The sequence below is a fragment of the Danio rerio genome, chromosome 17 (assembly GCF_049306965.1).
Source record: "Danio rerio strain Tuebingen ecotype United States chromosome 17, GRCz12tu, whole genome shotgun sequence".
Taxonomy (NCBI): domain Eukaryota; kingdom Metazoa; phylum Chordata; class Actinopteri; order Cypriniformes; family Danionidae; genus Danio; species Danio rerio.
The window spans coordinates 3,407,501-3,420,000 of record NC_133192.1 but is presented as its reverse complement, the minus strand read 5'-3'; the positions used below and the strand labels follow the sequence as shown (position 1 = coordinate 3,420,000).

The 12,500-nt window shown below is 37.8% G+C and overlaps 1 protein-coding gene across 5 annotated transcripts in view; it reads left to right on the top strand.

Moving 5' to 3' along the window:
* plcb2 (phospholipase C, beta 2) overlaps positions 1-12,500 on the top strand; it is a 97,272-nt gene that overhangs the window by 29,509 nt on the left and 55,263 nt on the right. For all 5 annotated transcript variants that reach the window (XR_012393158.1, XR_012393159.1, XM_073927999.1 and 2 more), the window contains exons 8-10: positions 3,383-3,458; positions 3,940-4,040; positions 9,077-9,240. Coding sequence is in view for 1 of the 5 variants with exons in the window: in XM_073927999.1 (XP_073784100.1) it covers positions 3,383-3,458; positions 3,940-4,040; positions 9,077-9,240 (341 nt within the window). In the remaining 4 variants the exon portion in view is untranslated. The remainder of the gene's footprint in view (positions 1-3,382; positions 3,459-3,939; positions 4,041-9,076; positions 9,241-12,500) is intronic.

Genomic DNA, 12,500 nt, shown 5'->3' with positions numbered 1-12,500 from the left:
GGCTATCTGTCCTTTAGAGAGGGTTTATCAGTCCTTTATGGAGGGGCTATTATTCTTTTAGGGCGGGGCTGTTATTCCTTTTGGGCAGGACTATCATTAATTTAGGGAGGGGCTATCATTCATTTAGGGTGGGGCTATCAGTCATTAAGAGCAGGGCTATCAGTCCTTTAGGATGAGGCTTTTAATTTTTTAGGACGGTGCTATTAGTCATTTAGGGTGGGGCCATCAGTGATTTATGGGGGGGCCATCAGTCATTTAGTTTTAGGCTATCAGTCCTTTGGGGCGGGGAATTATTCAGGTAGGGCGGGGCTATCAATCTTTTTATGGTGGAGCTATCAGTATTTTAGGGTGGGCTATCAGTCATTTAGAACGGGGCTATCAGGCCTTTAGAGGGGGAGGGGGGGTATCAATCCTCTAAGGCGGAGTTATTAGTCCTTAAGGGTGAGGCTATCAGTCCTGCAGGGCGGGGCTATCATACCTTTGGGGTGTGTCTATCAGACGTGTAGGACAGGGCTATCGATCTTTTAGGGCTGGATATATAGGGTGTGGTTATCAGTCCTTTAGGGCAGGGGTTGTGTGTGAAGTGTGAGGCGCGCCTCCCCTGGGGGGCGCCAGAGCATGTCAGGGGAGGCGCGGGAAAAAATATTATATAATAAAAATATAATTATTAAGTTTAATTATTATATGTATTTTTTATTATATTTAAACGTTTTAATTAAACAAAGCAAAAAAAAAAAAAAAAACGTCTAAAATAAAACCTTTTTTACCCAGAAGGCCATAGCTGTGGATTCGCTTCTGTTTGGCAAGCCCGCCAATACAGGTATATGCCTGCTAATGCAATGGGTCGGTTTCTGAGACCCCCCGATTCAAAGCCTTCAAGTTCAGGGCTTAATCCCAAAAGATGACGATATGATGATCAGTATTTGAGTTTAGGATTTACCTGGACAGGACCAGCTGATGAACCACGACCTTTATGTGTGGTTTGTCAAGATATTTTGGCTAGTGACAGCATGAGACCCGCTAAACTTCCACTGTTTTGACTGGGATGGACAGTTCTTGGATCTGTTCTATTCATATTAACCATCATCCTAGTTTTAAAAACGTTATATTAAAATACTTGTTATTCTGTAAATAATTGCACTTTCATGCAAATGATGATAAAAGTGAGTTAACAGTCTGACATCTGTCTGTGTCTTTATATATACTGTATGTATATGTATATATATATATATATATATATATATATATATATATATATATATATATATATATATATATATATATATATATATATATTTATGTGTGTGTGTGTGTCTGTGTGTGTGTGTGTTTGGGAGGAGGGGGGCGCCAATGGATAAGTTGTGTCAAAAGGGAGGCCCACTGTCTTAGACTTTGAAAAACCCAGCTTTAGAGTATAGCTATCAGTCTGTTAAGGGTGGAGCTATTAGTCAGTTATGGCAAGGCTGTTAGTCCTTTAAATGGATTAAAGTATTTTTAACTTCCTAGGGCTTAAGTGTCCACATATGTGGACGGCACATTTTAGCTCTTAAGTGGCTGTTTACAATACTTTGAATGTTTTATATTTTGTTACAGACATACAGTGTCATCCTGCAACTGTTTTGCAGCATGTGAAATGTCCCAAACACAATTTTTTACTGTCCAAAATGGTAATTTTTTTTGTTTTTACTCTCTGATAGTCAAAGCAAGTAAAAAAAAAAATTCTAGGTTATGTATGCGTTACAAAACAGTCAGGAAAATTTTTTCAATGTAAAATCAGACCACGAGTCCACATAAATGGACATAATTTTTCTCTAAAAGTACATCATATCAAAAGGTGATACTTAGATTTTATTCTCATTAGGTTCCAATAAGCCCAAATAGCAAAGAGAAATAAAAATGCATGTAGTAAAACACATTGGGCATTAAGAGGATTATAAATATTAAAAAGATCAATCTAATTATTTCTAATAAATGCTACTAAACTTTTTTTTTATATCCAAGTTGCAAATGTATAATATTGTCAGATTGAAGACTAGTGTAATAAAGCTGAAAATTCAGCTTTGAATTACAAGAATTATATTTTAATGTAACATAATTTTAAATAATTATATTAATTAAATGATTTAAATATTTATCTTTTTGTATAATAATAATAATAATAATTCCTTACATTTATAAAGCACTTTTCTGGGCACTCAAAGTGCTTTACACAATGGGGGGGAATCTCCTCATCCACCAGCAGTGTGCAGCATCCACCTGGATGACGCGATGGCAGCTATTTTGCTTCAGACCGCACACCACACACCAGCTGATTGGTGAAGAGGAGACAGAGTGATGAAGCCAATTATGATATGGGGATGGTTAGGAGGCCATGATGGACAGAGGCCAGTGAGCAGATTTGGCCCCTACTCTTTTTCGAAGGATATCCTGAGATTTTTAACGACCACAGAGAGTCAGGACCTCAGTTTAACGTCTCATCGAAAGGTGGTGCTCATTGAGCATTATAGTGTCCCCGTCACAATACTGGGGCATTAGGACGCACACAGACCGCAGGTCGAGCGCCCCCTGCTGGCCTCACTAACACCACTTCCGGCAGCAACCTAGCTTTCCCATGTGGTCTCCCATCCAGGTATTGACCGGGCGCAGCCCTGCTTAGCTTCAGTGGGCGACCACATGAGAGTTGCAGAGAGCTAGCTGCCGGCTAAAAATGCAGTTGAAGGCAGAATTATTCACTCTCCTGTGAAATTGATTTTTTTCAAATATTTCCCACGTGATTTTTCAGCACAGTTTTGAACATAATAGTTTTAATAACTCATTTTGTTAGTCTTTATCATTATGGCAGTGGATAATATTTTACAAGTTATTTTGCAAGATAACAGTAGAGACAAAATCCTTAACAAAAATACCCAAACTTTTGAACAGTACTGTATCTGGGATGTTACTTTCTAATTAAAATATGCCATAATTATTACTTTATGTGAGATTCAGCTTTTTTATTTGTATAGCGCTTTTACAATGTAGATTGTGTCAAAGCAGCTTCACATAAATGGTCATAGTAACTGGAACAGTGTGGTTCAGGTTTTAGTGTTTAAGTTCAGTTCAGTTTAGTTCAGCTCAGTTCAGTGTGATTTAATCATTACTGAGAGTTCAAACACTGAAGAGCAAATTCATCGATGCGTAGCTCTACCAATCCTGAACCATGCGAGGCAGTGGCGACAGCGGAGAGGGAAAAAAAACTTCACCTGATGGGAGTGAAGAAAAAAAACCTTGAGAGAACCAGACTCAGTTGGGCACGACCATTTTAATTTCTCCGCTGGCCAAAAGTTTTGTGCAGAGCTTCATTATGAGATCTGCTCATAATGATTTTAGTTTTTCTTCTCAGTATTTTTAAGATGTTTCCTGCAGACAAGAAGCGAGTGGATGCTGCTCTGGCCGCCGCCAATCTCCCGAGAGGAAAGGTGTGTGTTATATTTGATGATGACTGTAAAAATATTAATTAATTAGCAGTTTCCGTATCTAGTGATTCACAAGTGTTTATTTATGGTGGCATTATGGGATGTTGATCTCTGCTCTGTCGACTTTTATGAAAAAATTTCAACTCTACAGTTTAACAAAGTGAGTTTTATTAACATTTTAGTAGTTTGAAATAATATGTAATAAATATTATCTAGAGTAATAAGTCTGTAAAATTGCAGAAAAGTACTGCAGTTTATTACAAGGGGGTTGTACCATAATTTACAACACCAACCCAGACGATACAGCACTGCAAACTATTACAAATGATCATAAAAGTCACCTTTTCAGACTTTTCAAGGTTAAAAGTTGATGGTAGGAAGATTCCATAATGCAATTCATAAGCACAAATAAATAAATCACAAAATATGGAAAACATACTAATGACATTTTATGTGTTTAAACATGCTTTTTTGTTGTTGTTAGTTTGACACCATTAAGACTGATGTCTTCACTGAAGCAGCGTTCAAGACCTTCATAATGAATCTCTGTCCCAGACCTGAAATCAACGATATCTTTACGTCCTTGTGAGTAAAAAACACAAAACACCCCACCTTCTGGTGATAATCTGAGCACGTCTTCTTCAAATTGCAGTTTGAGGGCTCTATTTTGATGATCCATGCGCAAAGTGCAAAGCACAGGGCGTGTCAGAATCCACTTTTGCTATTTTAAGGACGGGAAAATCCGCTTTGCGCCGTGGCGCATGGTCTAACAGGGTTGAGCTCATTTTCTTAATGAGTTATAGGTGTGTTTTGAGAATAAACCAATCAGAGTCTCATCTCCTATTCCCTTTAAGAGTCAGTTGCGTCGCGCCATGGTGCATTTGCTATTTACATGACGACTTTTTAAGTGGAAAAACTGAACGCTCAACTAGCAAGAAAACAGTTAAACAGATCTGTAGTGCCAGAATGAGAAATAAGCCTCCTCATTTTTTACTTTCGCTTTCATTCTCGTGGATAGGGAAACTTCTTGTACGCACAGACATCCATTAGACTACATAATTAATTTCATTCGTTAAGCGGAAATATTTGGGGCATGCATAAAATGTTCCTGAATCAAAGTGAAAGTGCCAAACTGCAGTTAAAGTTGACAAATGAATGATTTTGGCAAATAATTCGTATACTGATGTCCATGTAAACTCAGTCACTGTCTTTCTCCTCTGCGTCTGTAGCTGCGTCCCAAATGGCACACTATACACTATGCACTCATGCACTATGTACTTTTGCACTTACACACTCAACAGGATAGTATATGTATGTAGTGTCGTCCCAAATGGCACAGTAATGGTTTTTTACTAAGAGGAAATTCGAACCGTTTCCCTGATGACGTTTGACAGTTCCCAAATCAGTGAAATAAACGAGCGAATTATCAAATAATACCTGCCGTGAGTATAACCGCATTCACCATCGGGAGGCGCTATAATCACTCTCGTAGGAGAATTTTGCTTTCACCATCCAAAATAAATAAAGTTATCCAACATGTGCGTCCGATAGCTCCGCCCCTTCTGCTACGTGAGCAAACCTGCAGTCGTTGAGTGCGTGAAGTGTCCATCATTACACACTTCATTTTAGCGGCTGAATGAGAGATCATCCTGGTAATTAAAGTGCTCTTATTAGTATTATTAGCACACTGAGTTTTCAGTGTGAACGCACTACTTACACTATTAGTACTACAAAATGGCGTAGAACAGTGCATAAGTATGCGATTTGGGACGCAGCTTGTGTGTTTGTTTTGCCTCTGTGAAAATACAGCACGTGCCCAAACCATACCTGTCAACCCTCCCGTTTTTCCCGGGATTCTCCTGTATTTTACTGTTCTATCCTGCTATTATCCCGTAAAGGTATTTTCCGTATTTCTCCCGTATTTTCAGTCTTTCTCTGAACAGCGAGCCTCCCTATACGCAACCCATACCGCCGAACCACCAGGGGTCGCCCTTTGCTTTAAAACGTGAGTCTTCTGTGCTTTCGCTTTTAGGAGTGAAAACACTTTTAAGGAAATAATAAAAACGGCTCGATTCCATTTCCTTTTGATTACAGGTGCCGTCGCCCATCCTATACAATCCTCAAAACAGTTATATAATGGTGCATGACTGTCAGCTGACGCGCTCCATAGTGATAAACAGACGCTGTTTCCTAAACGGATTCTGTACAGGCGATTTGAAACAGAGAGGAAAGGTGCGTTCGACTTCATGCAGCGCTGCGCAGATCGATCGAAATCTGTCTTAAAGCAGTGCATGCTGGTTAGAAATCTTGTCCGGATTGATGCTGCGCCGACGCCACGTGACCGTCACATGTGGCATCAAGTTACCGCGACAGCGCTCCGAGATCAGACGGCAAACTCAGACCATGCAGCTTCTGAAGAGCGACTGCAGGAGCTCTGACGACGACACCGATATTACACGATTGGCCGAGTTCACCACATGACAACAAACACGTGTATTTCGGGTTTATAATTGGACAAATTCCGATTCAAAAGTTTCAAAACAAACAATTCACTTTTCACACCCTCTCTATCCTGTACACATCTTGCTTATTAAAAGACTACCAATATTGTACTGCTGTATCATCTTTTGTTAAATAATCTGGTTATAAAGGTTAGCTTGTTTGCACAGGTTTATTTTTAACTTTTTTATACAGACTATTTACTGCATTCATCTCCATGAACGATTTAAATGATATATTTTAGTGTATTTTAGTGAATAACCTAAATATGAACTCAAATAAGTCTTACAGACTTCAAATAAAATAATCATCATCGATGGTACTGCCTCCCTAAAGCTCTCTTAACAAATTAAGTTAAAGAACTAATTTATTAAATAAGTATAAAATGGATTTATTATTATAATATAAATATATATTTTATTTCCTGTGAAGCAGTTTAAAGGCTACCTGCTCTTTCTGGGAAACTTCTACATAGCTCACTTATTTTACCCTTTGTTCCTTTCAACACAATCTTTTTATTTGGATAATGAAAATACTTTCATTATCCAAATAATCTCATTTATTAAGACCTAATCAAAACAACTTGTTTTGCTTTTTACAAACAATAAGTATTAGCCTAAAGATTGATGTTTAACTCCTAGAATTTATGCGTATTGCTTTGTATTTAATAGACCTGTTCGTTTTTATGTTTATATTAACCTCTCATTTCCTCTTATTTCTCTCATGCATTTGTTATATGTTATTCATAATTCTCCCTTATTGTTTAAAAATGAACTACAGTTTGTAGAGACTGTATTCTGTTTTATTTGTAAATGTTTTGTTGTTATAAATAAAAGTTATAATGACGCCATGTGATTGGTCATCATGACTGCAGCAACTTTAAGTCCCGAAGTGTCCAGCTGTCCGTCTTGACGGCTCCGTTTTCAACTCCGCCCCGCCTGCGCTCGGCTAATCTCGTTGATCACCGGCTGCAGCTGAGCTTCATGTCGAACGCACCTAAAGTCTGCTTTTTGTGTGCGTGTTTAAACAGACATACACACATAATTAATAATAATAACATATAAGGATGTCGATCTTGGCAGGGTTTTTTTTTCCTAAACACAATTAATTTCGTCTTAAATGAGCATAAAAAGTAAAGAAAGCAGTCGAATGCTTTAGTTATAATGTTTGATGTGTGCATTTTTAAAGTGACACCTCTTATTTAATGTAATAAAGACATCTTAATAAATGATAGATGCATTCATTGCTCTTTAATCAGAATGTGCAAGTTATACAGTGGAGAAACGGCTAATGAGATTGATAGCTTGATTGTATTTCATTATAATAGCTATTAAGTTTAATAAGCTGAACTGTTTGCTAATGTATTTGCTGCTAATGTATATATTTATTTTTCTTTTGGTAATAATAATTTTAAAACATATAACTGACTATTTAACTGTTTAATTAATTAAAATGAAACAGCTCCAAATGAACATATTTAGTAATATTTGTTTAAGGAGAGGGGGGGGGGTGTTGGGGGAATCCCTTATTATGTTGGGCATATCCCTTATTTTCACATCCCAATGTTGACAGGTATGGCCCAAACTGAAACTCCCATTTATATCCAAAACCTTCCCTCTTTCCCTTCCCCGACACTCCCCCCAAAACAGAGCTGGACACGCCCACTTTCCTGACTTTTTCCAAACTAGAGGTGTGAAAACACCCTGCTGAAACAGGGAGATTTCCTAGCCCTTTAAATAAAATAATTAAAAAATATATATAAAAATATATCACCCTAATATGACGGTCTATACACTACACCCACACACATGTCTGTCCAAACAGCTAGGTACAGCATAGGTACCCTTTAAGACAGGGGTTCCCAAACTTTTTAGCCCGCGACCCCCAAAATAACAATTCCAGTGACTCCCGACCCCCAATATCCTCTGAGGTGGTTATAAATACAGAAACCTTGCATGCAATGACGCAGACACACCAATTAAATTTGTGTCAGTGCTTTAAATGTGCCAGAAAGTATAACCTGATGTTATAAAATCAAAATGCATCTGACGCTATTGCTGCCTTTAATATAATGTAATTACCCCAGGGGTCGCAATCCAATAGAACTAGTAACTATAAGCTACTATAGTAACTATATAGTATATAGTAACTGTAAACGACTATTTTTATTTTCAGTATAGTTATGGATAAAATATGGTAATTCTTATGATTTAATAAATATAAATAGATTTTTGGAAATCACCAGGCGACCCCCCTTCATTGCCCCGCGACCCCTCGGGGGGTCCCGACCCCCACTTTGGGAACCAATGCTTTAAGAGAATAAGGACAAATGTTTTAGAGCACAGGTGTCAAACTCAGTTCCAAAAGGGCCGGAGCTCTGCACAGTTTAGTTCCAACCCTAATTAAACACACCTGATCCAACTAATTGAGTCCTTCAGGCTTGTTTGAAACCTACAGGTAAGTGTGTTGGAGCAGGGTTGGAACTGAACTGTGCAGGGCTTCGGCCCTCCAGGAATTGAGTTTGACACCCCTGTTTTAGACCATGCATTGAGTGCACCGCCATTTTTTCTCGCCTTAAAATAGCAATTTTGAATTCAGACACGTGCTGCTTTAGACCTTGAGTTTAGATGGTTTAACGTCCTGTGAAATTCTTCAAAATCTGCGTTTATGTTCAGTGTGTGATCAAATTTTAACTGAAACATGTATACAAGCCGGGACATCCAGTAGCTCCTCCCCTTTAAAAAAAACAGCCAATAGCATTTTGTTTTTATCACAGCTCTGCAAGTGAGAGTGGTTGAGCTCAAGCGCATCAAATGAAAAGCAAATGAGAAGAAAGGGGTGGGGCATGTCAGATACTGGAGAGCATCTGATTGGTTAAAAGATTTGATGAGAAACTGAAGTATGAGGTGACGGAAAAAAAAATTGATCCATTTAGGCGGAAGTGACAAACTGCAAGCTTTGGATCAGGTTTATATCTACTAAATGTGAGTTTTCTCAGTGCTTTTGGAGCACACTAGACTATGGATATCCTTAAGACTAACTTACTGATACTGACATCTAAAATAATTCTGACTTCACCTTTAGAGCTCCATTAGTCAATATTTGATCATGTCTTTTCGTAGCACCAAGGGAAAGGGTTTCATGACGAAGGAGATGTTTGCAAAGTTCCTGAACGAGAAGCAGCGAGACTCTCGCCTGAACGAGGAGCTGTTTCCACCCATGAGGCCCGAACAGGTGAAGAGTCTCATCGAGAAATACGAGCCGAGCTCCTCCAACGCCAGCCGCAGTGAGTGTGCACGCAAACACCATTCAGACACAATATACAGACTAACCATTGATCAATATGAGTCTTTCAGTGAGGTTAATACTTTGGCGTTACTGCAAGAAGGTCGCTGGTTCGAGCCTCGGCTGGGTCAGTTGGCATTTCTGTGTGGAGTTTGCATGTTCTCCTTGTGTTGGCGTGGGTTTCCTAAAACGAAAGCACAGAACAGACTCACATTTAAGAGCAAGGGGTGGCTCCTGGTGGTTCGGCGGTATGGGTTGCATGTAGATTAATCACCATGTTTGTAAACATTTAGGATGTGAGCACAGGGAGGTGGCAGAAAAAACCGGGAGCGCCAGCATTTACAGCGAGTTTGTTGTTTTCTTAAAAATAAGATATGTTGATTACACATTATGTATATTATTTACATAATGCTTTTAGCGTATTATAACAGCTTGTCACCCAATGATAAGCAAAGTGATTCTGCAAAATCAATGTTAAAGTGATTTTATAGCACCCTCCCAATAGATATTGGATAAGATGAAATGACCAAGCATCCAGCCCCAAATATACAATCTCATTGAAGCTGGAAGTGATTTTACAAGAGAGAAGTTAAAGGCCTACAAGTCTGTGTAGTGCTAAAAACTGAGGTTCTGCCTAGCCAAAGACAAGGAAAGAAGACAGAGCTGTACAAGGCCTGAGTAATTAATCATCAACAAGCGAAACTACTGCATTCTAACAGCAAACTACACCTGTACAGCAGGATATGCAGTGGCGCAAAAAGGGGGTATGCAGTATATGCGGCGCATAGGGGCGCCACACATGTGGGGGCGCCATTGTGCCAAAACTTTTTTGTGAAATTGTCCTCATTAAAAGTTTCAAATAATAAAAAAAAATAAACATTTTTGTTTCAAAATGTTTATTCTGCATTTTATATGAATATTATATTGTATTTTATTAAATAAAAAATTATACCACCCCTGCTCCTCCGTTGACCATTTGATTGATCCATTGCTCAGGTACAGTCACGTGTTCAAAATGGAGAGAAGAGTAAAGAGAAGCGGAGCGCAAAATAGAAAACTAAAAAGAACAAACTAAGGCTGCGTCCGAAACCGCATACTTCCATACTATACAGTACGCTAAAATCAGTATGCGAGCCGAGTAGTATGTCCGAATTCATAGAATTTGAAAATCAGTATGCGAGAAGTACCCGGATGACTTACGTACTACTTCCGGCGAGATTCTGAAGTGCGCATCCCATGCACGTTGCGCTATCCCATAATGCCCCGTGAGAGAATTCATGAATGGAAGTGAGGTGACGCAACTGATGCAGGTAGGTCACATGACCATGACAAAATGGCGGATGTAATACGTCCGAATTCCATTCATACTTTTCACATTCATACTGTATAGAACGTACTTTTCTAACGGCCGAGTAGTACGTTTACATTCAAATGCAGTACCTGCTGAGTAGTAGGTGGGCCAATGCCTTAAAATGAAAACTGCCATACAAAACTGATTAGAGATTGGTAAGCTTAATCCACACTACTATTACCATACTTTCAGTGAACTTCTTGTGAGCGACGGGATGCCATATCATTAATTATTCATTATCGCCACCCAGTCACTAGGCTTTTACTTAACATAAATGCAGACGGGGTGGATTTGTCCCGGCAGGGGGACAGCAACGCGCGGCCACACATGAAATTGCAAACCTGTCTGTCTGTCACTCAGCACCGTTATACTTGAATTAACTGATTTAGAGGCTGCATAAGGGCGGCGATCGACGCATAAAGCTTTAGCTACTGGAAAGGACGTGAAGAATGCGGCCGTTTCTATATTCATTTCAACATGCTGTCAATCCAAAAGCATAATTCTCTTAAACAGTTATTGCAATTATATTAAATTTATATCTCAATTGATCGGCTCTGTGTAGCTGCTACTTTCACTTTTCATAGAAATACGGGAAAATACATACACGGAAGAGCGAATAGAATGGTAAAATACCATAATTAATATGGCAAAACGGGAGGGTTTATAGGTGTATATATGGGCACACACATTTTACTTCAAAATCATTTAAAACAATAACATGCAGTTACACAGCCAAGTGTAAAGTAAAGTTCATGTAGATGTAAAAGTTTTATCAAAATAAACTGTCAAATCATACTTACAGTTGAGGTCAAAAGTCAAAAGAATTATCAGAAATATGTTCTTTATGTATTATTATCTATTATTAATTAATGAAATAATTGTTTTGCCGAAATAAGACGGATCACACAAAATGTATGTTTAAGTACAGACTTAATTATTAGGGCCAGACAGAATCTGCTGACATTTTTTGCTATTTATGCTGAGAATTTTGTAAAAAAAAAAAAAAAAAAATCTGTAGATTTATGATTTTAGGATTATCATAACTAAAAAACTATATATATATATATATATATATATATATATATATATATATATATATATATATATATATATATATATATATGAATGAAATAATAATAATAATACCCTTTTAACTTTTATTTAATGTTTCCAGTTTAAATTCAATTAGATCCATTTATTTGGTGAACCAAGCAAGTCTCCCATAGAATATATGTACTAAAAGGCAGAAAATATTACTTTACAAACTGTATTGTAAATAAATCATATGAACATTTTAATATTACTATTATCACATTACAATATTATTAGTGAAATTAATTTTAAAAACTGAGTAAATATAAATTTACACACATTTACACAAGTAAATACGTAGACTCAATGATGGGCTAAAAATCTGCGTAAATCTTCAGATTTCTGCACGAGTAGATTCCGTGTGGGCCTATTGAATATATTTCAGTTAAAAAAAAAAAAAAAAAAAAAAAAAAAAAATATATATATATATATATATATATATATATATATATATATATATATATTTACAAATAGTCAGAATATAATACAGTGAGAATAAAAGCCTTGGAGTAACGATTGATGACCAACTAAACTTCTCTGACCACATTTCTAGAACTGCTCGATCATGCAGATTCGCACTCTACATCAGAAAGGTCTGACCCTTCCTATCTGAACATGCTGCTTAACTCTTGTTCAAGCTCTTGTTCTCTCCAGACTGGACTATTGCAACTCTCTACTAGCCGGGCTCCCAGCTAACTCTATCAAACCTCTTCAGCTGCTTCAGAACGCAGCAGCACGAGTGGTCTTTAATGAACCTAAAAGAGCACATGTCACTCCGCTGCTCATCCATTTGCACTGGCTGCCAGTTGCTGCTCGCA